At 42.5% G+C, this 27,819-nt stretch overlaps 2 protein-coding genes across 5 annotated transcripts; one reads left to right on the top strand and one right to left on the bottom strand.

Moving 5' to 3' along the window:
• Positions 1–683: 683 nt before the first annotated feature.
• THAP11 (THAP domain containing 11) lies at positions 684–5,227 on the bottom strand. The gene has a single exon (XM_083753083.1). The coding sequence runs from the start codon at positions 4,283–4,285 to the stop codon at positions 3,467–3,469; it is 819 nt and encodes a 272-aa protein (XP_083609209.1). The 5' UTR covers positions 4,286–5,227; the 3' UTR covers positions 684–3,466.
• Positions 5,228–7,583: 2,356 nt separating this feature from the next.
• On the top strand, positions 7,584–27,797 carry CENPT (centromere protein T). Of its 4 annotated transcripts, XM_083752239.1 has the most exons (16): positions 7,584–7,957; positions 10,075–10,174; positions 10,879–10,972; positions 12,460–12,590; positions 15,679–15,712; positions 17,126–17,268; positions 17,458–17,697; positions 18,526–18,559; positions 21,649–21,791; positions 21,971–22,504; positions 24,069–24,287; positions 24,499–24,720; positions 25,080–25,176; positions 25,982–26,146; positions 26,397–26,501; positions 27,413–27,797. In XM_083752239.1, the coding sequence occupies exons 1-16, from the start codon at positions 7,727–7,729 to the stop codon at positions 27,537–27,539; spliced, it is 2,619 nt and encodes an 872-aa protein (XP_083608365.1). In that variant the 5' UTR covers positions 7,584–7,726; the 3' UTR covers positions 27,540–27,797. The 4 variants fall into 4 exon arrangements, with proteins under 4 accessions (XP_083608365.1, XP_083608366.1, XP_083608368.1 ...); XM_083752240.1 differs by lacking the exon at positions 24,069–24,287; XM_083752241.1 differs by lacking the exon at positions 24,499–24,720 and having other exon boundaries at positions 7,712–7,957.
• Positions 27,798–27,819: the final 22 nt, after the last annotated feature.

Below are 27,819 nucleotides of genomic sequence, written 5' to 3'. Positions count from 1 at the left end.
AGCTCTGTGAGTGCAGCTTTCTCCTGATTGAAGTACAGAGTGTTTGAGGACCAGGACATTCATAGGGAAACCAAAATGCTTGTTTACAAACCTATTGTACTACCAACCTTACTGTATGAACTTATAAACGCCATCTCCAACTCCTCAAAATCCAGCAGGAGACAGGCAACTAATGCCAGTGTACTGAAAGAAGCAAAGATCACCAGTGTCAAAACAATGATTCTTCAACATCAACTTTTTGAAATGGTCATGTTGTTAGGATGCCTGATTATCGTCTTCCAAATCAACTACTCTATTCCAAAGCGTAATGCTGATGGTCAACAAAAGAGTTTTAAAGACTCTTTCAAGGCAAATCTTTAAAAATGTAGTTTAAACACCAACAATTGGGAAACACTGGCCTGTTTGTGCTCCAACTGGAGAACAGCCTTTACCAAAGGTGTCATGGACTTTGAAGACGCTCAAACTCAGGATGAAATTGAGAAACGTGCTCAGAGGAAGGCATGTTTGGCAAACCCTCACCATGATCAACTCCCATCCCGAAACCTATGTCCCCACTGTGGAAGGACATGTGGATTCAAAACGGACTCACGGTTATGACCGTGTTCATGGAAGACAATCTTACTCAGCTACAAGTGATCACCAAAGAAGAAGACCTTGCAAATAAAAGTCTCTTAACCAAGTGAGATAGAAAACCAAACACTGAAATGTGTTTAATCAAAGCAGAAACAAGCAAATGCCATGGAGTAGGTGGAGGAAGAAAGAACTATTAGATGTTACAGACAAATTACAGACTGCAGTACTGTATAACAAAAACAAAATATATTTTATTCAAATTAAGCATATTTGCTAGCACCTCAGGATAACCAGTAAACTAGAACAGTCCAACAGATAACCAGTCCAGTAATCCAAGCAACTGAACGTATTTTAGTGCATAATGATGGTAGAAAAGTACCACGACTTGTCACAACACACTTTCGAAACACTCTCAGCCAGCTAGAATGCACCGTCTATTTACAAAGAAAGAAAACTAGTGTGCTGCTTAAGGTCTCAACAGATGCATACAGAGCAAAATGCAAGCTGTGTGACCAAACTTGACCTAAGCACAACACATGGCAGTAAATTTGTCTGTAGTTTTCTTCCCCACTTCAGAAGTATGGGGGGGGGGGCAGCACAGAAATCTGCTAAGATTGGAAAAAGAAGATAGTTATTAAATAAAAAAAATACTAGTTACAAGCTGAATCATGTTCTAGCAACTTCTAGTCAAATAATTTGATACAGTCTACTATCTTGTTCAAACAACAGACCAATTCCCCAATGACTACAGCAGAACATCCATGAAATCCAATGAGGTTAGAGTTTATGGTGTGCTGCTGCCTCCTGCAATAAACTGCAGAGTCAATTACACCAAGAATTGAACATGTCTTACGACCTACAGTATATATAGTCAGACGAACAAGGGACATGTAAGAAATAGGTTTTCTTTATGGTATTTTTTCAAGCTTTATAATTGTTTGAGGGAATAATCTCCCCCTCTCCATTTTTTAAAAAAATATTTTCTTCATTGCTTTTACTGTTATTGGTATATACAACGTATATAAGCAATACAAGCTTGTGGTTTCTATTTGAGATTTGTTATATAAAATATAAAAAATACTGTAACAAAAAAGAAAGAGAAAAAAAATGGGGCAGATGGCCATTCTGACACTAGCCAATCCCTGCCAGTCACAATAGTTTCAACCAAAGGTATTTTTACACTTGAAAATACAAGCCAATCTACATGCCTACAGTTGTGATTTTTAGTTACGGGTTTGATAAACTCAAAAACTCTAGCTATTGCATTGTGTTTTTCTTTCTTTCTTTGTGAAATGAGATGTTCTGGCATTCTCTGCATAGCCATGCAGAGTACACACACCGTTGTGGACTCTTATTTGAAGTATATCATCAACCACACTGAATACAATAATCAGAAGCATCTATTTGGTGCTACACAGACATACAAATATTGGTGGGGTCTCAACATCTATTTCTGACAAAAGTGAATCAGGCTATAGGGCAGGCTGCTCTCTAATCTCTTTCCATCTTCATATCCATGGAGATGCAAACTGGCTCATAAATATCTGAAAAGTACAAGTGTATCTCACAAATTTATCAGTCCATGGTTGTGATATTAACATCTTCCAGGTTCTTAACAGAGAGTATTAGAATGCTAATTTATTTAGAAGTATGAAAGGTTTGCAAAGCCACTGTAACTTAACCTCATTCCTCTTATGCTAGCCAGATTGCATCCCAGTATATTATATGTGAAAAGGAAATAAACCACACAATACTGGTTTACACAAGAGAATATTGAATCATTGCTGAAGTAAAAGAAGCAGTTGTTGAATGCCATGATGGGCAGGGAGTCATCCAACTATGGCATGGCCATAATAATCCCTTGAAACTAGAAACAAAAAAGGGCAAAACACCAAATATAACTGCATCCTAGGAATAGAGACTCCTGTTGCCCTCTTTAATGATTAAGAATGAACTTGGCATCAAAACTGGCATACTCCATATCAGTAGTTTGTGGGTGGGGGATGACAACCCACATTTTTTTTCTCTCTTTCCATAAAGAGAAACAAACAAAATCCACTGATGGCCATGGTTTCTAAGGCGTTGATCACCAAGACATTTACTGCAGAATAATCATAGGAAAGTGCCATGACTTTCACTAGACTATTCCAGAGTAAATGATTTACAACCCGAGTGTGCTTGTCTAGAAAGTAACTGTTATTGTTCCTCAAAATTAGCTTTGCACTAAATTTAATCCCACTGGTGACAGAAGCTCATAGCCCTACACCCGCCCACTTAATGGAAACATCCAGCTTTATTAGAGACATTTTCCCAGCAATGCTAAAAATGGACCAGCTCTCACAGAATCAACATTACTGAGAGTACCAAAGCAGCTGCTGTCTGCTACTGTGCTTTGAACAGGACATAATACGAGTAGAGCATCAGCTGATAACCAATAATCCAAACTGTACCCATCTTTTTATGTATATAAAAATATTGTAGCCAACTCCTGGTGGGTACTTCTCACAGAAAAACATGTAAAAAGTGAGTGTGTGGGTCCAGTTAAGTGTGGGCCTGCTCACACACCACCCTGGGCTTCCTGACAGGAGAAGGAAATGTTGTCAGTACATAGTCAAGAACTGGTGATTTGCCTGTCACAGTGTAGACCTGACTGAAAGGGACCAAAAATGTATCTTGGGCAGCAATACCACACCAAGCTGTGGAGCACCATTTGTCCTTGCTACAACTGCCTGCCTGCCTGCCTCCACCCACCCCCTTCGTCCTGTTTGGGCATTTCTTGCCACTTCTGTTTGCAAACAATACCACACAGGTCGATTTGTGCTCAGTCCCCTGCCCTACATGAAACAAGCAACTTGAAGAGCAGGACCCCAATCCTAAGGAGGGCACGTATATCTCAGAGACCATGGCGCTTGCGAGCCACCCCTCCCATGCTGGCAGCATGCAGCAGGCGGTCCTTCTCCCGGATCTCCTCACGGAGTTGGGCTTCGGACAGGCGCAGGCGGCGGATGCTGCCCTTCATCTCCTTCATCTTCACCTCCAGCAGAGCAATGATGTCCCGCTGCTCGTTCAGTTTGCGCAGCAACTCCTCCGACGTGGTACCCGACGACAGTGAGTAGGAGTGGTCTGGCGGGCTGTCCACCAATGGCCCGTTATCTGTAAGGAATGCCAGGCTAACAGGGCCCCCGATCATTGCCCCGGGGCCTCCCAACATCGCCCCTGGGGCCCCGAGCATCGTCCCAGGACCTCCCAGCTCCACCTGCACGGTCAGGTCCATAGGCTTCACATCATCTCCTGCGCCTCCTCCCCGGGGCACACCTTGCCCAGCCGCGGCGGCGGCGGCAGCTCCCTCCTGCAAAGCGAGCAAGACCGCGGCTTGCGCGGCGGCGACCGCGGGCGCCTGGGAAGGCGCGGGGGCGTGGCGTGCGCGCCGGTTCCCACGGGCGCCCTTGCGCTCGTTGACGCCCCGCAAGGGGAAGATGGTGGGCACCCGCACCAGGTAGGACTTGCGCCCGCCGGGGAAGTGCTCGGAGCAGACGCGGTGGCCCGTCGTGGGCTGGAAAGTGCTGAAGCATCCGCTCACTCCGGCCCGCGACACATTCTTCAGCCAAAGGCGGCGCAGCTCCGCGTCCTTCGGGAAGGTGTAGAAGTGAAGCGCCTTGTCTCGGTGCGAGTTGTTGTAGCAGCCTGGCACGCAGCACGTGAACCCGGGCATGGTCTGTGTGGTGTTTCGCTGCGCCCTCCTCCTTTCCCTCGGCGGGCCGAGGCAGCCGGGACTACAGATCCCACAAGGCCTCCCGATGCCGAGTCCCAACGACAAGGCGAGCCTCCTCCGCCACCGCCACAGCAGACCGCTCTCCGCAACAGCGCCACAGGAAACGGAACTACCCGCCCCACAAAGCACCGCGCCGCCGCCGGAACTACGTTTCCCACAAGGCACCACTGGGCGGGGCAGCAACGGGAGTGTTTAACTTGGCCACAGAAGAGCGGGAGAGAAAGCGGGCTGGGGATTCCACGCGCGCTCTCCAGCTTCCCACAATCCTCCGCGAGCCCCACAACTTATTTGGAAGGCGGCTGGAGGCTTTATGAGGCAATAAATAAATATAAATAGTTGGCCTTTGTTTTGGCTTGTGCTGTAATAATATTTGTTAGTCTTTAAGGTGCCCCAGGACTTCTTATTTGTTTGCTGCAGCAGACTAACAAGGCTCCTCGCTGGAATTTATTTCGAGTCCTCCTGTGCATGCTTACCTGGGAGTAAATACAATTGAAGCCAATGGATTTTGCGTCTGAGTAGACGTGGGTAGCATGGCAGCCTGGACTGCGTTCACACGACACTGCTAAAGTACATTCTTTACTTCACATGTATTCTGGGCACTGCAGTTTACCCTTAGAGTTTCAATTCCCAGCCTGAGAGACGGTGTGGTGGTTAGTGTTGAATTAGGACCTGGAAGATCAGGGTTCTAATCCCTACGCAGCCATAAAGGTAAATCACTTTCAGTGTTATAAAAATTTAGGTTGTACACACATAGCAGACACACATTCCACAGAAAACCAATCTTTCACCCATCAACATTTAGGAAATATTCCCTGAGAAAAATTACACTTTATTTTAGCACATAGAACAATCCCAAAAAGCCATCTTAGCTCTCCTAAATCTGTAGAAGATCTTGGAGAAACTTTTCCCAACAGTCATTTCACTTTCAAATCCTGACTTAAGGGCATATTTTGTGTATGAAGGGGGTAGGCCTGTGCATTTTTAAAAATGCATTTCTATACTGCTGCTTAATGATGTGAATGTGGATACACCCTAGAAATTAATAACTGCTAGGATTTTGGTTATTTGTGGAATGAAGGGATAATGCAAGCTGTAAAGGAATTCCTGGGCTGGGGTATTCATACCAGTCTAGCTGGCTAGGTGAACAGCAAACCTGTTAGCATGACAAAAAAAGGTGTTAATAAGACATCAGAGAAGGATCCTTTGCCCTGGGGAGTCAGATGTCATAAAGGTTCCCAGGGGTAACTGTGTGTTTGAGTGGATAGGAAAAGGGAGTTTTGAAGCAGGGATTCCTGGGAAGAAGAAGGAGGAAGAAGGGCTGAAAGCCATCTTGGCCAGGCAGAGGAAGGGTTGCTTGCAATGCCATAGGCCATGCTGTAACATCTTGACTCCCTCCATGCTGACTGAAGGTGTAAATAGGTGAATAAACCATGTTTCTTAAAACGCAACACTCTCTGCTGTGCCTTCTATTATCCAAAGGAACACAGACCCTGTGTGTGTGCCTGAGAACCCATGGGCTATTGCCATCGCTCGACAGAGAGAAGAAGAAGAGGAGTTTGGATTTGATATCCCGCTTTATCACTACCCGAAGGGGTCTCAAAGCGGATAACAATCTCCTTTTCCCTTCCTCCCCTACAACAAACACTCCCTTGAGGTGAGTGGGGCTGAGAGACTTCAAAGAAGTGTGACTAGCCCAAGGTCACCCAGCAGCTGCATGTGGAGGAGCGGAGACATGAACCTGGTTCACCAGATTACGAGTCTACCACTCTACCACACTGGCTCTTTTGTAACAATATTAAAAGGCACAATAATATAAAAAATAAAAACTATTACATATTAAAAATTAAAAGCACAATGTAACAGAATATAATGCAGATGCAACAGGCCAAAAAAGAACCAGAAGTGAAATTACATACTGTATATGCAAGTACCTTATTAACTGCCCATACTTTTGTGCTTTTAGCACTTTTAATTAATTGGCTGTGTATACACTATACCTTTTAAGCAGATTTGAAGAACATTATTTACATCAAAGAATCCTGGGCGCTTGCAGTTTGTTGAAGGTTGCTGAGAATTACCTCAGTGAGGACTAAATTGCAGTGCCCACAATAATGTGTTTCGAACTACAGCACAAGCTTTTGTGCACTGAAATCCACTTCATCAGATTCAGTAATCTTCAACTGGCATGCATGCATACACCCACAACCACCCCCACACAAAGGTATGTGAGGGAAATGTAAAAGTTAAGAGTTAAATAGCAATGAAATACAAAAGGCACCAGGCTGTACATCATACATTTAAACCATATTTCTTTCCCCAAAAGAATCATGGGAACTATAGTTTACCCCTCACAAAGCTACAGTTCCCAGCACCCTTAGCAAACTACTGTTCATAGAATTCCTTGGGGGATAATAGTGTGCTTTAAATGTATTGTGTGTATGCAGCAAATATCAACATGGCTGTAAAAGGAGTACAGTGGTACCTAAGGTTAAGAACGTAATTCATTCTGGAGGTCTGTTCTTAACCTGAAACTGTTCTTAACCTGAAGCACCACTTTAGCTAATGGGGCCTCCCGTTGCTGCTGCGCCGCCGCTGCACAATTTCTGTTCTCATCCTGAAGCAAAGTTCTTAACCCGAGGTAATATTTGTGGGTTAGCGGAGTCTGTAACCTGAAGCGTATATAACCTGAAGCTTATGTAACCCGAGGTACCACTGTACTGGCCTTTCAGTTCATTTTCTATGGGTTAACCCTTTTACAGACATGTTTTCATATATTGAAGCTCACTCCAGAATAGTAGTGATTCTGGATTTATACTATTATAAAATATCCCGCGCTGAACTTCATACATGCAAGAACTTACGTTGCACCACTCTGTAAGTTACAGAAATATGAATATTTATTATTAGGGCACAGCCAAGTGCTAGCCTACCATATTGTCTCAGTGTTTGGTCCTAGGATGGGAGACCTGTGAGTGGCCCTTCAGATATTGCCGACCAACGATCAGGGCTAACTGGAGTCATAGTCCAACAACATCTGCAGAGCCACGCGTTCTGCATCCTTGGTTTATTCATTACAGTAGTTCGAGGAATGCTGTAAATCTAGACATCCTTCTATTTCTCAGCCTTAAATAATCAGATTAGGGAAACGGGGTGAGCGGAAGTATGTGTTGGCATAGAATGCGCCCAGGTGCATCCACGTACCGGGTTTTATTCGCTCTGTACAGTATAGGATCAGGGAGGGCGCATGCAACAGTAACAGACAAAGGAGCCTCCGCTGTAGCTACTTTCAACGGCAGAACTACATCTCCCAGCAACCAATGCGAGAGGCGACGACCCGGTCGTGGGCCGAAGCAAGGAATTATCGCGAGACTCTCTCAGCTGATGCCGCTTGAATCCCTGAGCGGGAGAGAAAGAAGCTGGCTTCGGCAGCCGTTTGAGTCTCGCGCCTGCCGGCCGGTGGCCGTTTGCATTATGCGAGAGACTCGCCTCAGCGGCCGCCTGTCGGCAACTAAAACGCAGAAAGAGGCAGCCATGGCTACTCGGAGGAGGTCGCGCGAGGAGAAGCTGGAGACCCCACGGCGCCTGAGGCGGTCTCTGCGGTTGGAGATGAAGGTACCGGGCGGGGCAGCGCGGACCCTAATTATCATTTATAACAATTTTTTTTATCTCGCCTTTTCAGGATACGTATCTTTCCGAGCAACATCCATGCACTTTAAAAAATGCACGCATGTGAAACAATAAACATTTAGTAAGTAACAGGGATCTCAAGAGTTGGCCCTGAGGTCTAACAGGAGCAGACTCTGGTGATTTCTTCTTGCCCTTCTTCATCTCCTTTACAAACGAGCTGGTTTTTGTTTTATTTTTACTTCTTAGGTGTATATTCTACTATTATTGTAGTATATCCTTCTCCCCCCCTCCAAGGAACTCAGGGCTACAAAGACCGTTCTGACGGCATTACCGTTTTATCCTCAAAATAGCCCTGTGAGGTATGTTAGGGTGAGATACAGCATTTTGTCCGTAATCACTCCAGTAAGCTTCATGGCTGATAGGGGATCTGAACCTCCTCTTGGGCTGTACATGCACCATACGTTTAAAACAGTCCCCCCCCCAACCATGGGTCTCCAGTTGTTTATAGACTACAGTGCCCATAATCCCTGACCACTGGTACTGCTAGCTAGGGATGATGGTAGTAGTCATCTGAAAACAGTTGGCGATCCAGTAAAAACAGTGTTTCCTGTTTGGGAAACACTGATTTAAAGCATGGTCGTCCCCACCTCCCAAGCTTGGGAAGTGTAGTTCACCCTTAACAGAGCTACTGCGAACAGTTTCCAGAATTCCTTGTGATGGCAGAAATGTGCTTTAAATGTATGGTGTGTACACAGCCCTTAGGCTGGTGCTCTTAACTGCTATATCACCTAGGTTGCTGAAGGAAATGGCATAACTTTGCGGCAGCCTGTTCCTAATGTGGTTACTTTACTCATAAATTAAGCCCTACATAGGTGTTGCAAGAGTGGGGCCTGCTCCTGTGCTGAGCTTCTGTCATCACTTGAAAGAAGGGCACTTTTCACATACGTACAAATTATAACTGAATCATAAACTGGAGTTTAAAATGAGGTTGTAATCTTAAGTCTGCTTTCTTGAATGTTTGCTAAAATCAAATGAAGGTATTAGTCATGTGTTTCATTTAAGTCCTCTTGGTGCTTACAAATTTATTAATTTATTACGAATTTATTAATATAAAATAAAATCCATTTTTTTAAAAAAACATACTCTAGTATAAACCAGCTATGTACAATAGAAATCTGAACTATAGAGAACAGCTTGTTCTCTCTCATCAGTCTCAAAACAGAATTCAGGTAGCTGTTCAAAAGTTCCATACTCTCCCTGGCATTAGTAGGTAGACAGGAAAGGTAGAACTACTTGTCATCAGCATTTGGTGGCAGTGCAAACCATTATTTCCCCCAGTGGCTTCATGTAGATTTTGAAGAGCTTGGTGGTATGATGAACTCTTGAAGCACCTCACAAGCCAGAGGACACAAGGTAGAGAAGAACACACCCACCCACCACTGCACTACCTTCATCAGCATTACATCAGGGTCTTCTATGTAAATAAATAAAATGTTTGGGGGGGGGGGTTAATATGAGTATTTTACTTCATAAAATCAATCTCTAGTCAGTCTGCACAGTAACTATCAGACCTTACTTGAACCTATCAGTCATGGACATTTCATGTTTGTTTATTTCTGTGGGACTGGGGTTTGACCGAAAGCAGACAAAAGCAGAAATGAGCAACACTGAAAAGAAGAGCAGAAGACAGAGTTGTCCGTTGCTCAGGTTCTTGTATTCCCATACTTAACCTCATTGTAATGGCTGCTGTTCAAAAGAAAGATTGTATATGGGAATCATTAAAGACATTCCCTCAGGAGGTGAAACAGTTTTCAAAAACATATGCACTGACATGGAGGATCTGGTTTCTAAATGTGAAACAACAATAATACTCGGTTATAAATTAACAGATTTAATGTTCATATTTGTACTATTGTTTAGGAAATATCTGAAGAAGTAATCAATGGAAAACTTGATTTAGATCAATGGCTTATATTGGCCTTTTTCTTGCTAGTTTAAAGCACTTTGATTTAAATCCATTCAATCTAAGACATGCCCTTAGAATTCTGTTGTAACATAGAAGTGTGCTACCTGGCTTCAGGAGTGACTTTTTATCTCCCCAGGAGAGACCCTTCAGATCCATGGCCTATCAAAGATCTGGTGCCTCTATTTATACGGATCCAGTAACACCTCGAACTCTATTCAGGAAGGTTCTGGAGACCCGTAAGTAGGGGATAGAAGAATGTCTCTGGTGCTGTTGAGTAGAGGGAAGGGGCAGTCATAGGAAACAGCATTATACCAATAGACAATTGGTCCTATTAGTTCAATACAATTACTGATTTGCAACAGCTCCTCAGGGATGAAGAAGAATTCTGGTCCTTCCTGGAAATGTTGGGGATTGAACCTAGGACCTTCTGTATAAAACCTTCTACCACTGACTTCGGCAGTATGGTTTTTTTGGTAAAGCTGCTACAGTATGTCCCAAAACTAGAAGACAATTGTTACTCCTCCAAACAACAGGGACAAAGTGTCATTTATATAAGTGTCAAAGCAAGTGAGGAGTAACCCACTTCAGTACAGTATACCATTCATCCTCTGAGAATAAATCTTCACATTAAGTTCAGTCTCCTGATGCATTTCTGAAACTAATACAAGTCTAATAAATTGAACATATCTGTCTGCCACTTTAAATATTCATTTAAAAAGTTTGTTTTGCACAATGCTATTTTGAGCATGGTGTAAAGGACAAAGTCTTTTTTATGGTCACAGTCCAGTTAAATCTCTCTTGTCTATGGCAGTGTTACAGTCATTATTCTCTGCTTTAAAAGTGCAGTTAGACATATTTTTCCCACTCATCTTCTTGCTGCAATTTTAATTTGCTTGGAGTTCCATTAGAAATACAATTTGTCCATGTATTCTTTTAACAGAGCCAATCGTCTCCCCTCTTGTTCCTGAAAAACCTGATTCCCCCAAACCAGTGGAGACAATAGTCCAAGCTCCTTTGGAGAGTGTACCCTGCAGGTAACTAAACATGATTAAGGCTGCAATCCTAAGCATATTTCTTTGTAAAATTCTTTTGAAAACCTGTAAATTTTGGCCAGGTTGTTTTCTTGTGTTCCAGCAGTATGTTATATTGTGCTCACTGACATTACGTAATGGAACCAAAATGTAGAAGTTTGAGGAATGACTATGCAGTTTGTAAGGGATGATGTGATGGATGCCAAAACGTTGAATAGCTGTTGAATGGTTGCTTTAGGCAAGTGGGGGCTGGAAGTTAACTTGCTTTGCTACTGGAAGAGGACCAAATTGAATCAACCAGCCATTTATAATAACAGAAGTTTTAAGGCAGGGATGAGGAGCCTGTGGCCCTTCAGAAGTTGTGTTGGACTTAAGTTCCCACCAGCCCCCACCAGTGTGGTCAGGAATGATGGCAGTTGTATTTCAAGAGTTGTTGTCTAACAGCATCTGGAGGGACACAGCCTGTCAAACTCTACTTAAAGAGGTAATGGGGAAAAAATATTTTCAGAAGCTTAATAACAACCCCACTGCTTATGTGGCAACTCTTCTATTTTGAGACACTTTCACAGAAGTAGGGCAGCAAAAGTACTGAGTGGCTAGAAGATGATGCAGGCAATAGTGGTGACTTGGCATAAGACAGGTGGTTCTGAGACTGAACTTTCTGCACTTGGCTGGGAGAAGGGGAGAACAGCTCAGTAACAAAATACTTGCAAATTTTATTTTAAGTTTGTGTGGGCTTACATTCCTTTATAATGTGCTATGAACACTGATGGTGCTACATAAATAATTTTAATTATAGCTAAAAGCAAACAGATTCTTTCTGTAGTTTTGTCTGCTCTTGTAAATAGTAGGTGGTCCTTAATTAGCAATGAAATATATAAAGCTTTTTTCCAGCAAGACCATACAGAGCACAGAAGTGTAATTAGACACATGGATAATGACTAAGAGCATCTCAGTATGCTGCTAATATAGCTAGTAATATAGCTAGTAATATAGCTAATATAGCCTGACATTTCATAAGAGTGTTATTTCTCAGATGTTCTGTGCATGAAGCATGTTTGTATACTTGCTGACAAATGTCTTACTCCTGAGTATACAGTTCTACCAGATTATGGCTACAGTCCTATCAACACTTTTCTAGAAATAAGCCTAAGTGAACTCAGTGGGACTTATCCCTGTAGGCTTATAAAGGATTGCACTGTAAAATGTCTCTCCCCCCCCCTTTGACTTTCCAATCTGAGCAGGCAGTATTCCTGTAGGTATGGTCCCACTATGTCACTGACAGTAAGATTGAGCAGCTGTATGTTGGTACTGTGCAAGCTCTGCTCAGGTCACCCAGTTATAGTGACACTAAACTTTTGGCCCTCATTTGTTCCTTAACTATGAAGGCAAATTCTTTCTTCAGCAAGGCTGGAGAAATGTTGGCATATTTCCTGGAAGTTGACATTAAACTGTTTTCCTGACTGAAGACTGGCTTTGTCATCTTTCAGCAATCTAGAAATCCATTTGTCTGACTCTGCTCCCAAGGCTACATCTCGGACTGCACTGCTCAACACCAGGTCAAAAAAGAAGGTCCGTCTTTCTGTGTTTGAGAGAGCTGTGGATGAGCAACTTGCCTCAAGTGAGTGGGAGCATTGAAGGTTAGGGTACACTAGAAAAGCTGAGGATTTTATGAATCTTCTTGTTTGAAGATCAGAGTAAAGTAAACTGTTAAATGAGTTGTCTTCTTCTCCATTGCTTTGGGGAGGTTATAACTTTAAGAAAACCAAATAGGAGAATGTCACCCTTGGGCTGCAATTCACTGACCAAGCTCAGTAATTTAGACACCAATAAAAGTAGGGTTATACCAATCTAACACTAATTTGAAATGGGGAATAGAACTACCTGATATACATTTGTGAAAATTATGTTACATTTAAGTCGTAACTATGAAGGAAAATGAGTTCCAAAAGGTTCGTTATATTATTTTTGTTCTGAGAATATCCTGGAACAATCCACCTTACTGTAACCTTGCTTGCCAAATGAAATTATAAACAGCAATGCACCACCAGGGTGGGGGTAGTAAATGTGAAAGGCAGAAGTGATACTGCTTCTCTACATAAAAAACTCAGCACATGCTCTTCCTTTGACTAGTCAAGTGCCCAAATTGGGGGGGGGGGGGCAGCAGCAGCAGTGATGGCTAAAGAGGATAATTAGCCACTATATGTGTTGCAGAGGAAGGAACACCAGTTCCTAAACAACAAGCATTTTTTCTATAGCTGGAAACAATAGAATGAGATGTTAATGGTTTGTTGGTGCCTTAAGTCTGATATTTCATGGGTCAAATTGCGCGTGCGCCCACAATTTCCGGCATCTGTGCTGTAGCCTTATTGGAGTTCACTGATTGGGTCTGCGTTGCTCTGGGACAGGAGGAAGGAAGTCAAATGACACCGAGGTTGGTTCAAAGAAAGAGTTTATTCTACTCTCCGGATAGCAGAAGGCACTTGCGTGATTAGTCCCCAGCAAGTCCAAAGAAATGACTTGCAGTTTATATATCCTCCAGGCACCTTCTCACTCCTCCCCTAGGAGCCCAACCACGTCGGCCTATGTACGCAGGTTGACATCACATATGTTCCTGCTGTGGTACTCTCAACCATAAAAGGATCTTCCTTCCTGTACTTCTGACCATAAAAGGATCTTCCTCTTCCTACTCTTATCTGGGAGGCAGAGATGACCATTTCCGAGAACACACTCTGGCGTTATTCCCAGACGTGGGTCTGCGCGTCTTTGTGGTCAGCACATACGATAAGGCACACACGCATCATCCCTGCTGTACTGGAACTTGACAAGGTCACTCATTGCCGCCACGGACTGATAAGGGAGAGAGCTTTGTTCTTGTTATGGATTTACTCAACGGCTTGAGTTTATGCATTTTAGCTAAGGAAAAATAGGAATTTTGGTGCAGTTTAAAACTGCCTGCACAGTCAGTTTTTGGATTTTGGAAACCCATTCCTTCAGTGCAGACGCAATTTCCGGCGTCATGGAAGCGAGTCCCCACACCACGCTGCGCTGGTTTAGCGCAGTGTGCAGGGACTTGCCTTGGGGGTGGTTCATGGGCTGGTTAAACGATCCCTGTGGGCTGCTTGTGGCCCATGGGCCTTAGGTTGCCTACCCCTGCTCTACTGCATTTTCTCCTTTTTGGATTACTTGTTTTATCATATTCTCTTTCTCTCTGTCTGAAGGGCGGGGGGAGTATCTGTTTTCTCCTTTCTAGTTTTCTGAAATTGCTCTTTGTCCCCTGCTGGTTCTCTGCTTTTTGGCTTAAAAATGCGTGTAATTCTTGTGCAGGGGCCGTACTAATCTTGGTAATGTTCCAATTTTAGTATATCTGTTGCCAAAGTGAAAATTTCTGCTTTCTGATATAACCCATCGCTCTTCCCAGTGACATGGAAAAGTCACAGCCACCTATTTGACAGACAAAAAATGCATTAGAGTTGTTAAAGCTCTGAGTGCACTAAAGAGAATAACATCTGTTGCACGTAGCCTCTTTCACCATGCACTTCTTTACAATGAGACTGTGAGTGCTTCAGCAACTCCAGCATGCCCATGACCCAGCTAATGCTAGTTGCTTTTGCAAGTCCTTGACACAACCCTCTGCTGTGCCTGCCTTAAAGGATTTCACACCCGTGCTCCTAGCATGAAGCTCCTCAACAGTCCTACCGAGCTAGAGCTAGTTGGTATTCAGCTTCTTGATGACATGGGTAAGATTGCTTCAATTCCAGACAGGACTTCATCCCCTTCATTTGTTAGCATAGAAAAATAGTCATTTGCATCCATATTTCCGGGCGAGTGGCTGTCTTCCACAGATTTTTCAGTGCCATTTTTTATCCTAATGGTTGCATGAAGAATCCTCCCAGAATGTGGCATTTCCCTCTCATTTTCTTCAGTTAGACTTCTCCTTTCCCAGAACCAACCTTGGGACCAAATGCCTTTTCCCCATCTTTATTTTACTGGGGGGGGGGGGAACCTTTGATTTTTGCTAGTCTGTAAAGCATGGGTTATTTTCCTTCCTCAAAAAGACCTGTTGAATCGCTGTATATTTGCTTGGCCATAAACGGAAATGGAGGAAGCACTAGCAGGATAAGGGAAATATAAAAAAAGGTGGTTATATGATTCCTTGCCTCTCTAGGGCAAAATGAGGGCTTAACCAATTACAGTCATACCTCGGTTGTCGAACGCCTTGGTACTCTGATGTTTTGGCTCTCGAACACCGCAAACCCAGAAGTGAGTGTTCCACTTTGTGAATGTTCTTTGGAACCCAAACATCTGACAGGGCTTGCACAGCAGGAAGTCCCTGCAGCCAATCAGAGGCCATACTTTGGTTTCCGGACATTTTGGAAGTCAAATGGACTTCCGGAACAGATTCCATTCAGCTTCCAAGGTGGATGGATGCCTTGTTCACCTCTCCAGAGAAAAGTATGTTCAGGGTAACTATCCAAACTATACATAACTCACTCTGAGCTGTGAAGAGGAGCAGTATAAGTGAAATAAATAATCCTTTGATGCATGGTCATATTTTTTAAAAAAATATGTTTCTCTAGTCTTAGAATGTGATATAATTGAACTTTTTCCAGTAGTAAAGCATAGTTTATTCATTAAATAATATTTCTGGAAAACTTGCATGCTTCATTAGCATAGCCATCTAAAACATGTCTTGACTTCTTTTTCAGCTCATTCATTGTTGGACATAACATCTCAATCAAAGTAAGTTATTTTTGCTCTGTGACTATGGTGTAACAACCGATTCTTCCCCTGCTGAGCAACATAAAGTCAGCATCTAGTATATTGTGGAAAGGGATGAAAGAACAATTACAAAATTTTATTGTATTATTTATTAAATCTCTCACCTGCCCTTCACCATAACGTCCCAAAGCAGGTTACAGGAATGATGACAGAAGTGTTGGAAGTACTTGGTTGAACTAAAAGTCACTACATCCAGTATGCCTACATTCTGATGATCCTTCAACCCATGGTTTGAAGGGCTGGGAGTGAGCACCATAAAACTTCAAGATGATGAGCTTCCTCCTCCAATTTAGATAAAGAGAAGAGACTAGAAGCAGAAGTTTCAAATCTCCTCTTACCTATGTGGCAAAAAAGGGGAGTACATAAGCCCAAGGACTGAACTGCTTGCTTCTGATCCTTCAAATCATTATTTGGCACAGGGGTGGTTAATGCTTGGTTTGGAGGATTATGTTGCCTACTTGTGAATATCTAGGCAGCTTAAAACACCCTGTTTTTGAACACTGTCAAAATTTAAATGATATATGTGGGAGTGGGGTGCATTTGCTGAGGTAACTGAAATTCATTAGGTATTAATTAAAAAGAAATTAAAATGGAATACATGTGGGAAGTAGCCATGTTTATCAGCTTTCTCTTTTTTTTACTCTCCTGCCCAGTGTTAGAGATTTCAGCTTGGTCTGCAACATGGACAGGATGGGGGAAATCTGCCTATGCTATATCAGCCTTTCACACATAATGTCAATTTCTTGTTTCCTGCTTCAGAACCACAAATATCCAGATTATTAATTTTGTGCGTGTGTGTGTTTTAAAAAGATATTGTTCCCTGAATTTACAAGGTTTTCCTTGTGGCAATTCAGTAATGAATTTTCCCTGATTCCCACGCTGCTAAATAACATATTCATGGAAAAGGGTAACACAGCTGTCACTAAAGACCGCAATGACCCATTTTCTCACAGGGTCCTTGTTTTTATTTATTTGCATGGGGAGGGGGGTGTTGTTAGCCTATGTGCTGAATTCCTAAAGGAATTCACAGCTGTTTGTTTAGCTGACTGAATTCTATGGCTGTGAGGGGTCTTTCACCAGCTACTTTGTGGGGTTTATCTGTCCACCCTAAATTGTGTTCTTTGAGCTTGGTTTGAGTATCGCTATGGCAGGTGAGCTCCATGGGTCTAGTGATACGGGAACTGTCGGTTCCATTGGGATTTAGTGAGAAAGATCAGAGTCCATTAGGAAGATGAATACAAGAGCCAGCTGGTGATTTCTTGTATAGGGCTCCCTGTTCATTATACTAACATGCAACAATGACCATTATTAGAGGGAAAGCAGTGCTACATAAACAAGCAATATGTTTCATGTGCTCTGTTCTTATATTCTCAGGTCTCAGATCTCTTTTAGAACCCCACCACCATTGCGCTCTGCTGGGAAGAAAGGCTTAGTCCGAAGGCCAAAGAATTACAGAGTTGTTAGTGTGAAAGCTTTTGAAGATGGCATTGAACAAAACTTGCTGCAAACAAAAGGCTGTGAGTTTCCTTTGGTTCTCATTTGGACCAGGTGCCTGTGTCTATTTGAGTAGCAACCTGTGAGTACAGGGGAGATTAATATTCCAGCGCAGAAGGAAGTGTCTGAAAGTTGTTATGGTGGAGCATGGAATGATCAGACTGTTATCTCCATTTAAAAGGCTAATCCGTTTTTGATTTTTTTTTCAACAGCACAGAGCTACCTTGTGGCTCCAAGTATGTTATCAAATGATTCCTCAGCACAATTTGCTGATACAGAGTTGTTTCCCCAACCTGAGCTCAGCAGGCAGAGTGGAGCAGGGCTTTCTGCTGTTCATTCTCAGCTTCACCCGTCAAGGCAGTCTTTAGCCAAAGGGAGTTTGCCATCCTCCATTCAGGGTGCAGAGACTGATACAGCTGTTGAAGTTGTGACAAGGAACAAAGGAAATATAAGTGAGTAGTCTACTTTTCCCCATCTGTCTATTTAACAAAAATCAGCTCATGCTTGTCTTTTGCCTAGTAATGTGCACAAATGGGAGCAGCAGCAGAAATAACCAAAGAGGTCTTTTTCAAGGAACACCAGTGCACTGAACAATGAACACTCTCCTTTGTGGAGAATTGTTGGAAACAATCAGAGCTAGTGTTAATGGTATTCTGGTGCCTTAGCCAAATATGTCTTGCAATGAACAGGCCATGTGTAGGCTTTGGAATATGTGACTAAGAATAATTGCTGTGTCCTTCTGAACTCACCCATGAATATGGCTCAGATTAACACTGCAGAGAATTTCCATATTTAATATTTCTGAATTGCCTAGAGAACAGTCAGAAGGCACATGATACAGTTTTCTTGCTGAAACTAAAGCAGGTCTGGCCCTGGGAAGTATTATAAGCCACTCTGAGCTATGAAGAGAAAAAGTATAAGTGAAATAAATAAATATTTACACAGTACAGTGGTACCTCGGTTTAAGAACAGTCCTGTTTAAGTACAATTCAGTTTACGAACTCCGCAAAACCGAAAATAGTGTCCCGGTTTGCAAACTTTACTTCGGTCTAAGAACGGAATCCGAATGGTGGAAGGGCACTGGTGGCAGGAGGCCTCATTAGGGAAAGTGCACCTCAGTTTCAGAACAGACTTCTGGAATGGATTAAATTCATAAACAGAGGTACCACTGTATTAATAATAAAGGATAGTTGATTCATTAAATAATATTTTTGTAAGATGTAGAATTTGCACCCTTCACTACCATGGCCATTCAGTATATGCCTTGATCTGTTTTCTAGCTCATTCATTGTTGGACGACACATCTCGGACAAAGTAAGTTATCTTTCCTCTGTGACTATGCTGTAACAACTAATTCTTCCTCTACTGAACAACATAATGTCACCATCCTGTACATTGTCAACACTGATGAAAGAAGAATTACAAACTATTATTTTTCTTATTTATATGATTTCTTACCCACTTTTCACGATATGTACCTAGTGAGGGCTACAACAGTGATGGCAGAGGTGCTGGAGCTACTTGATTGCTCTATATGCCACTACATTCAGCATGTCTACATTCAGATGATCCTCCAAACAGTGATTTGGAGTAGCAGGAGTGAGCACCAGAAAGTCTCAAGTGGATGAGCCTGTTTTCTCCCTGCTGCCCACCTGCAGGAAAAGGGAGAAGATTAGGAGAGGTTTCTAAATCTCTTGTTTATAAGGCTAGATGGAGAGAGAAGTGAGTGCATAAGCCTAAGGCTTCCACTGCTTGTTCCTGATCATACCATGGTTTGGAGCAGGGATGGCTAAGCTGTGGCCTGCATAACCACCCCCAAGAATGCCTATGTCCCCCAAGCAATTTGGCTGCTGTATTGGATGTTTGGGGGGACGAGTTGTAACGTTTTGCAAAGCAGCAAGTGGTGCTGTTGAGCCCTCTAGGATCTTAGTTAGATTCACCTCATTGTCAGGTATTTGCGTGAACAATGGCAGACATTGAAGCCAGCAAGGGAGAGCAAATAAGAACTACAAGTAAGTAGCTATAGAGCCTGATTTGGATGGGATGGAAACAGGAGGAATGATGGAGCATGGCCAGGCTCCCCATCCATAGTTATAATGCTGCCTTAGAACTAACAACCCATTGTTAATCTTTCACCAAAAGTAGCTGCACGAGAAATAAGAGGCAGAGAAAGTCCCAATTTTTCCTTCATGGAGAGGAAGCTGCAGCTGCAGGGTGCGGTTTCATGGTGTCTGGGATGTGCATGTACGTCGGGGGTGAATGGAGCCCACCATGCACGAGTCCTTGCCGCCAGAGTGACACCAGCCCCAAGCCACTTGGCAAGGCTGGAATGATCCCAGCTTTGCAAAGTGGCTCAGGGAGGACAGCATGAGAAGGGCACAACAGCCATGCACCCTTTGATCCCAGCCCCTTAAGGGCAAGGCTGAGATCAATGGGCACCTTGCTTCCTTCTCACCCTCCCTGAGCCAGTCCCGCTTTGCGAGGCTGGGATCTGATCAGATCCTAGCCTTGCAAAGCAGCACAAGTCTGGCTTGGGGAAGGTGTTGTAAGTAGCACACCGCTCAGAAAAAAAGTGCCCAGGGTGATTGCCCTGACAGCCCCCCTCCCCCCGCCACACTATGCCCCTGGGAAGCTGGAACCAGTGCAAAAGCCTTTCCAAGCTATTTTCCTTGTTTCTGGAAACAGCTGTGAATGAAATTTTCAACTTGAATGTACATCGAAGGAATAAGGAAAGTAGAAGTGCAGTGATGTTGGATAGTACTTATTGAGGAAAGTGAAATTAATAAGCAATAATGGTGAGAAAAGGCCATAGCTGCTTTTATGTGTGGCTCCCAGTGGGTTGTCCATGGGCCAATGTGGTCCTCTGTCTGAAAAAAGGATAACTATTCCCTGGTTTGGAGAATTGTCTGATTTTAACCTATGTGTGAATATTTAGACTGTTTTTGCACTGCTGAATAGTATCAGTGGCAGACCTTGGGATCTCAACTTTAAGTGGCACCCCGTGTGACACCAAAATTCAGCCCCTCTCCTCTGCCTCTCACTTTCCATTTTACCTCATAATTGTGGCACTCCCAAGGCTCCATTGCCAGTGTGACTGAACTGGTTGTGCTCCCCTAAATCTATCTCTGGTATCATCACACACACTGTGTGTCAGTAAAAGTTATCAACTTTCTATTCTTACTTTGCCTCCCCATAGTTAGGGATTTCTGCTTCATCAGCATTTGACACATGATATATACCAGGGGTTGTCAATCTGGTCCCTACCACCCACTGATGGGCCTTTCAGGATTCTAGGTGAGTGGTAGGGGGTTCTACGGCACAAGCTGAATCCTCCTTCCATCAAGCACTGGTGGGCGGTAAGGAAATTTTACCATCAAGAAAGATGCATTAGTGGGCATTAGGTATAAAAAGGTTGACTACCCCTAATATATACTGTCAATTTCCTTAGGTTATCTGTTTCAGAGCCATAAACATCCAGAGGTTATTTTGGCTTTTAAATGAGTCTACAAGTAGAGTTTCCTTGTGGTAAATTAATGGCTGAATTACCAAGTTTCCCTTATTCCAACAGTGCTAAATAACATACTTGTGGATATGTTATTTATAACATATAAGAAAACTGTCCATTTCCTCACAGGGTACTTACTCTTGTGTTGTTTCATTTTTATTTATTTGCAGGGATTATAGGAACATCAATAGGAATATAGTTACAGGAGATACAATTAAAAATCTGTATGAATATTTAAAGTGATGGATGTTCTTCACACCCATACCTAAATGAAGTTCATGATCCATTGGTGGTCTGAGCACCACAGTTGGGAGCCCCTGGTCTAAGTGATGTGTTTGAGTTAGCTTGGTGGATGAAACTGAAAGATGGGTTTGTCTTCTTTCAGGTTTCATGACACCTTCTTAAGGGGCTGTAGGTAGCTTTTTTACTTGAGCTTTGATACCTTCAACAGGGAAGCTTGCCCTCTCTCTCTCTCTCTCACTCGCCCTCCCACTACAATGTAAGAACAGCTCTAATTTGCATATTCCTGCCTAGTGGAGTGAGTGGGAAGGACAACCCATCCAAGGATCACCTCTATTACCTACGTAAAATGAAACTTTACGGTAGGTCCAATGCCACATTTGTCTACCCAGGATTGTGTTCTCTGAGCTTGGTTTGAGTATGGCTATGACAGTTGAGCGCCATGGGTCCAGTGATACGGGAATTGTCGGCTCCATTGGGATTCAGTGAGAAAGATCAGAGTCCATTAGGAAGATGAATACAAGAGCCAGCTGGTGATTTCTTGTATAGGGCTCCCTGTTCATTATACTAACATGCAACAATGACCATTATTAGAGAGGGAAGGCAGTGCTAAATAAACAAGCAATATGTTTAATGTGCTCTGTTCTTATATTCTCAGGTCTCAGATCTCTTTTAGAACCCCACCACCATTGCGCTCTGCTGGGAAGAAAGGCTTAGTCCGTAGGCCAAAGAATTACAGAGGTGTTAATGTGAAAGCTTTTGAAGATGGCATTGAACAAAACTTGCTGCAAACAAAAGGCTGTGAGTTTCCTTTGGTTCTCATTTGGACTGGGTGCCTGTGTCTATTTGAGTAGCAACCTGTGAGTAGAGGGGAGATTAATATTCCAGTGCAGAAGGAAGTGTCTGAAAGTTGTAATGGTGGAACATGGAATGTTATCTCCATTTAAAAGGCTAATCTGTTTTTGAATTTTTTTCAACAGCACAGAGCTACCTTGTGGCTCCAAGTATGTTATCAAATGATTCCTCAGCACAATTTGCTGATACAGAGTTGTTTCCCCAACCTGAGCTCGGCAGGCAGAGTGGAGCAGGGCTTTCTGCTGTTCATTCTCAGCTTCACCCGACAAGGCAGTCCTTGGCCAGAGAGAGCTTGCCATCTTCTATTCAGACACCCTGGCAGGGTGCAGAGAATGATTTGGCTGTTGAAGGAGTGACACAGAATGAACAAAAAGAGATATTCACACAATACACTGACTGTGTTGATGGGATTAAAACTGTACTTGAGGAAAATGCTGCTAATCCAATGGAAGAGCATCAGCAGAGCCTGCAGGATACTGAAGAAGGATCAATACGCCATCATCAAAAAAAGATGCTAAGGCAGAGTGCTGAACATGCAAATGGTTTGAAAGTTGGGTTCCAGGAAAGGACTGTTACTACTGAAAGAGGGCAGCAAGAGAGCCTGCATGGGAACAGTGATATGGAACACTTCTTAAGTCCTGGAAATCATCTGCCCACCAGTAAGTAATCTGCAGTGGAAGTGAGGAAAGTTGAAGACTTTCACAACTAGCAATTGCATTAGTGTTTTATCTCCTCCCTTCCAGGTGATTTGGATGCTTCTCTTCTTGCTTCCAATACATTCATTTCCTCACCATAAGAAATCTGCTATGACTCCTGGAGCACATCTGGGACAAGCTTAGCTAATACAAAAACCCTCCACCTTTTCCTTCCTCCTTTCCCTTATATATAAGGACAGACTTTTAGGAGGTGTCTGTCAATTTGGGAATCTTCTGCCTATCTTTTGTATTTTCTGAACACCTGTAATGCCTCTCTAACTTAATTTTGCTCTTGTTAATATAAACCCAGTAAGATCATCACCAAGATCATTCCCCTTAACCCTACTCTAACTTGTGTTTCGGTGTCACAATACAATTCACAAATTAATAATAAGAGTCATAGGTCTATATTAGCATTTGAGAATTTCTTCCACAGTCTATTACGGTTGATTGAGTCAAAAGCAGCAGATAGGTCAATAAAGGCAGCAAACAGGTTATGTTTGTTCTGTTGAGTATATTTGTTGATGATATGAGACAGTGTAAAACACTGGTCAATAGTACTATATCCAGCTCTGAACCCTGCTTGTTCCTCATATATTTATTTATATATGAGGTTATTTTCACTTAGCCAGTCTGTTAATTTGGTAAGCAGATGACGGGCATAGAGTTTGGAGGGGATGTCCAGCAGGCTAATGGGGCGGTAATTTTGAGGGAGGGTTTATCCCCTTTCTTATAAATTGGCATGATGATGTTCAATTTCCAGCCAGCTGGCATTTAAGCTGTATTATTTTTGTGGGTGTAGACTTTGGCCAAGATGGGTTGTCACCATTCCATATGTGTCTTAAATAGCTCTGGCGGCATCATGTCCTCACCTGGCACTTTATTTGATTTTAAACTATCAGAGATTTTATCTCTGCAGGAGTTACCACTTGCCATTCTGGAAGATTTGACTGATCGATGGTCACCTCAGCATCGAATGATTGCCCTATTTGTTCTCCAAAAAGATCAGCATAGTAATTCAGGCCATGTATAGTACTACTTTTTGTTTTGGCAAACCTATACAGACATGTAAACAAATTATGAATTTTGCTGGTTTTTATTTGTATGTTGATCATTGTTTTAAATTGCCCTATATGCACCAGTTACAGATTTTTGGTTTAAGTGGTTTTATAAATTATTTTAAATAAAATAAACATCCTATGGATCTCATCAATTTGAAAAGTTTGCGGATCATAACATTGCAGAGAACATATGTCTCAGGTGTGATCTCAGGAGCTAAAATGGGATTGAGTAGTGCCAGTACCCAGAACATAATTCCTTTTTTCTTGTGGAGATGAGACTCCAGAGGAAATTTTTTCATGTGCCTTCTCTGCTGAACTCCAGCAATACTGTCAAAGCTAAAAAGTATTTGGCAATATGTGAATGGGTAGTAGCAGACCCAGGTGTATTGTGTGTGACTGTATTTCTAAAAGTTCTCTAAGATTTTATTTGTCACTGAATGAATACCTTATTTGCCTCTGACTTGTAGATATTCAGAACCCCCAAAGTACTAAAGCTGGAACTCCAAGCAGATGTGTAAGTAGAAAGAGATCTGACCAGTTTGAGGGGCTACCAACGAAAGAAATGGAAGACGGAACCTCTCAAGAAAAAATGGACCGAAAAACTATGGATGACATGGTTTCAGAAGCTGAAATGGATTCTGAATCTGAGGAGGTGTCAGAGACTGAAATGGATTCTGAGAATGTTGGTGAGATTTGTTTTGGGAAGGGGAATGGAATTGTGGTTACTCATGGAAGTGTAGACAAATGGAATTTGAAGCTACCTGTTGGTGAGCTCATTCCTCCAGATTTTCAGAACAAAACAGAGTATTTTAGCTCTTTGGGGACTGTCACGGTTAGACTTATCAATGTACAGCCCTATTCTGGAGCATTACTTGTTCTTGAATTATTTCCTTGTAGATATTCAGAACCCCCAAAGTACCAAAGCTGGAACTCCAAGCAGACGTGTAAGTAGAAAGAGATCTGAGCAGTTTGAGAGGCTACCAACAAAAGAAATGGAAGACGGAACATCTCAAGGAAAAATGTTGGACCCAGAAACTATGGATGACATGGGTTCAGAAGCTGAAATGGATTCTGAATCTGAGGAGGTGTCAGAGACTGAAATGGATTCTGAGAATGTTGGTGAGAAGATTTGTTTTGGGAAGGGGAAAGGAATTGTGGTTACTCATGGAAGTGTAGACAAATGGAATTTGAAGCTACCTGTTGGTGAGCTCATTCGTCCAGATTTTCATTCGTCCAGATTTATCACTGTACAGCCTTATTCCCGAGCATTACTTGTTCTTGAATTATTTCCTTATCTCAAACTCCCAGCAAGCACTCACAGCTAGACTTCTACCCAGTGCTAAGAAATCAGTTGCTGGTGAATCTCTCAAGCCCTTGCTGTGGAGTATTAGGTCAGCGGTGAAAAGCCTTTCAGCCTACTCTTGAGTGCTTCTTGGAGATGGCATGCACAGGGCTTCTTTTTTTTTTTCTCCCATCAGACTTAACTGAAAAGACACCGGCATTTGTACGTACTAAAGTTGTCCAGTCTACACCATTGCTGTCTGCCCTACATGCTCCAAAAGTGGCTGCCTCCAGGTAACTATATAATTGCAATGGGATAGAACTTCAGCCTCAGCAACTGACTATGGCAACTGACTTCTATTAATCTGAAATAGCTGTTTTGCCTTATGCTGCCTACAGCATAAAAGGACTATACATTTGGGTGTCTGGTCTGCACAAGCATTGTAGCTTCTTGGGCTTCTTTGCAATGCTCAGTTTCTCAATGCAAGAGGTACAATGTGTTACCTAGAAGTCATTTCCTCTGACCTGGAAGTCCTGCTCCAACTCTCTGTTTTTAATGGTTGGTTGCTGTTACTCAGTGATGGGTAAACTATTCTTTAGCTTTTCTGATTTAGTATCCTAGTTGCAACAGTGCCTGAGATTGTAGCTGCTGATGCTAAAAAAGGTGTGGGAATGCAGATCTGCCAATTATCTGTTAAATCTTTCTAGTGGAAACACAGGACTACTCTTTTTTTTGATGCAGGCGATGTTATTGGGTTGTTTTTATTTTGATTATGCTGTGGTTTTTATGTTGATATTTTCTGTGAACTACCCTGAGACCCCTGGGTAGAGGGTGGTATATAAATTCATTAAATAATAATACATAGGAATTCTGAATTTTCATACTACTTTGCCATTTCTGGCTATTATATACATTATTTCTTCCCTTTCTGTGTACCTCTGTTGGTAGGCCACTAATGTACATAAAGCACTCACTCTTTTCAACATTAAACTAAGGTAAAACTTCCCTGAGAAAGTAAAACAGGAGGATTATGTGTTGTGTGTTGCATCTGTTCCTGTAGAGCTTGCTGCATACATTTAACATTTATTTCCCTTGGAGGTCTCTTTCAAAACAGCTTTCAGTTAAGCGGGCTACAAAGCCAGCTGAGAGGGCATGCAGAGGAAAACGTGAGCCAGCTCTCCCCAGCAAGTTTGTAAAAAATGTATTTGCCCACTGTGTGAAGATGCCAGTGGCCAAGGATGCTTTCAAGACTGTGGAGAATTGGTGAGTAATGGTGAACACCTTTCATACCAATTAATGATATGGGAGAAGAGGTTGCCAGCTGAACACTGTTGGACCAAGAAAACCAAAGTGTGGCTATATGGCATGAAGGATGTTGTGCTGTCAGTTTCCATCATTGCCACATGTTTTGAGGCCTGGGTCCTCTTGTTTTTCTTGTGGCCTTGCAGCATAGCCATCCTTTGGAATGTGGGAAGGCTGCAGCTTGCTTAACTTGCTTTTCGTATCCTTTTAGTGTGAACTTGTACTTTAAACAACTGAGTGATGACTTGGAAGCCTATGCAAATCATGCCAGAAGAAAGACTGTGGAGCCAGCTGATCTGGAGCTTCTCATGAGGCGGTAAAGGATGTTTAGTTTGTTGTTTCAAGGGCTCTTCATCAAACTGAAGGGATGTTCCAGTCCAGTGTTACTGAAGTGTATATTTCTGAAAACAAATCTCTCAGACAGTAATTGACTAACAGAAGGGCATGCATACTTGAAGACTAACACTTTTTATAGAGTCCTGGTGCCTTCTGCAAGTCAATTTCCAGGCAGCTTTATTGCAAAGCAAGTAGTCTCTAACCTGGCCCTTGTTTTCCTTCAAGTAGACATGGGGTGTAGAAGTAGTCAAGACTACTTTGTTGGTGTCTTTGAGTAAAATCCGTTTTGCTAAAGAAAGTTTTGAGGTCATTGTATTACAAGAATCTCTTTCCAATACCTGACATAAAAAAGAGGCAGTTGTGTGTATCATGGGGTATGCAGTACAAAAGGGAACTAAAATGGACATTTCAGCAGAGAGGAATGTGATGAAGAGGGGCTGATGAATGCTAACTGGGCAGTCCCATCTTACTCTTACACAGCTTGCTGCTCAGGGTCAATACCCAGCTTTGGACAAATGTCTGGTGAATGTGTTAAATTAAGAGCTGCTATTTGTGCCTACTCCTGAAGATCCTTAAAAAAACATTCTGTGTGTGATCTCTATCAAACATAGGTTTGTGCTGTCCCACATCATGTCCCCAATGCTCATTCATTCATGTCCCCAATGCTTTTAGTTTGACATGGTGAGTGATTTCTGTATACCCTGCTTTTATTTAAAATGTCTGTCTGGCCTCTCGATTATCTGAAGCTACAGTCACAGTTCATGAGGGCAATGATCAGAATGAACAAATGGCAACCTGGTAGTTATTTGAGTTATAGCCATAATGACCATTAGTTGTAAACAAACTTTATTTCCTAACTCATGTATTATTTTCTTCCCCTTTTTAATCCAGGCAAGGACTGATAACTGACAAGATTCCTTTAAATGTGCTGATAGAGCGTCACATGCCTCTGGAGTACAGGCAGCTGCTAATTCCTGTTGCCACTAGTGGAAATAAAGTGTTCCCTCCCATGCTATGATGAGATGCTGGTGACAATCTGTTCTCAATATGGGGAAAGGAATGCAGTTCCAGAAACACCCTGGGAGGCTCTAGAATTAGAACATTTACAGTACACCCAGCAGGTTCTCGGTACTTTACTTTAAAGACTCGGGAAAAATCTCAGTTATGAATAAAATAAATATTCACTCTTTATACCTTTGTTTTCCTGTGCTACAGAAGCTTTCTTCATATTCCTGTACAGTGGTTGTAAAATAAAGCAATGTTTTGCAGAGCACAAGTTCTGTATTTTACTTTGAAAA

This window comes from Podarcis gaigeae (assembly GCF_964106915.1).
Source record: "Podarcis gaigeae genome assembly, chromosome: 8".
NCBI classification, from domain to species: domain Eukaryota; kingdom Metazoa; phylum Chordata; class Lepidosauria; order Squamata; family Lacertidae; genus Podarcis; species Podarcis gaigeae.
Note: the sequence above shows the minus strand (reverse complement) of the source record. Positions and strands in the feature narration are given on the sequence as shown.

Bases quoted from the DNA above. Each gene is read 5' to 3' on its own strand.
- CENPT (XM_083752239.1), top strand. From the start codon at position 7,727: ATGCCGCTTGAATCCCTGAGCGGGAGAGAAAGAAGCTGGCTTCGGCAG. The intron at 17,269-17,457 runs GTGAGTTTCCTT...TTTTTTCAACAG, and splicing joins CTTGCTGCAAACAAAAGGCT to CACAGAGCTACCTTGTGGCT. The intron at 26,502-27,412 runs GTAAAGGATGTT...TTTTTAATCCAG, and splicing joins CTGGAGCTTCTCATGAGGCG to GCAAGGACTGATAACTGACA.
- THAP11 (XM_083753083.1), bottom strand. From the start codon at position 4,285: ATGCCCGGGTTCACGTGCTGCGTGCCAGGCTGCTACAACAACTCGCAC.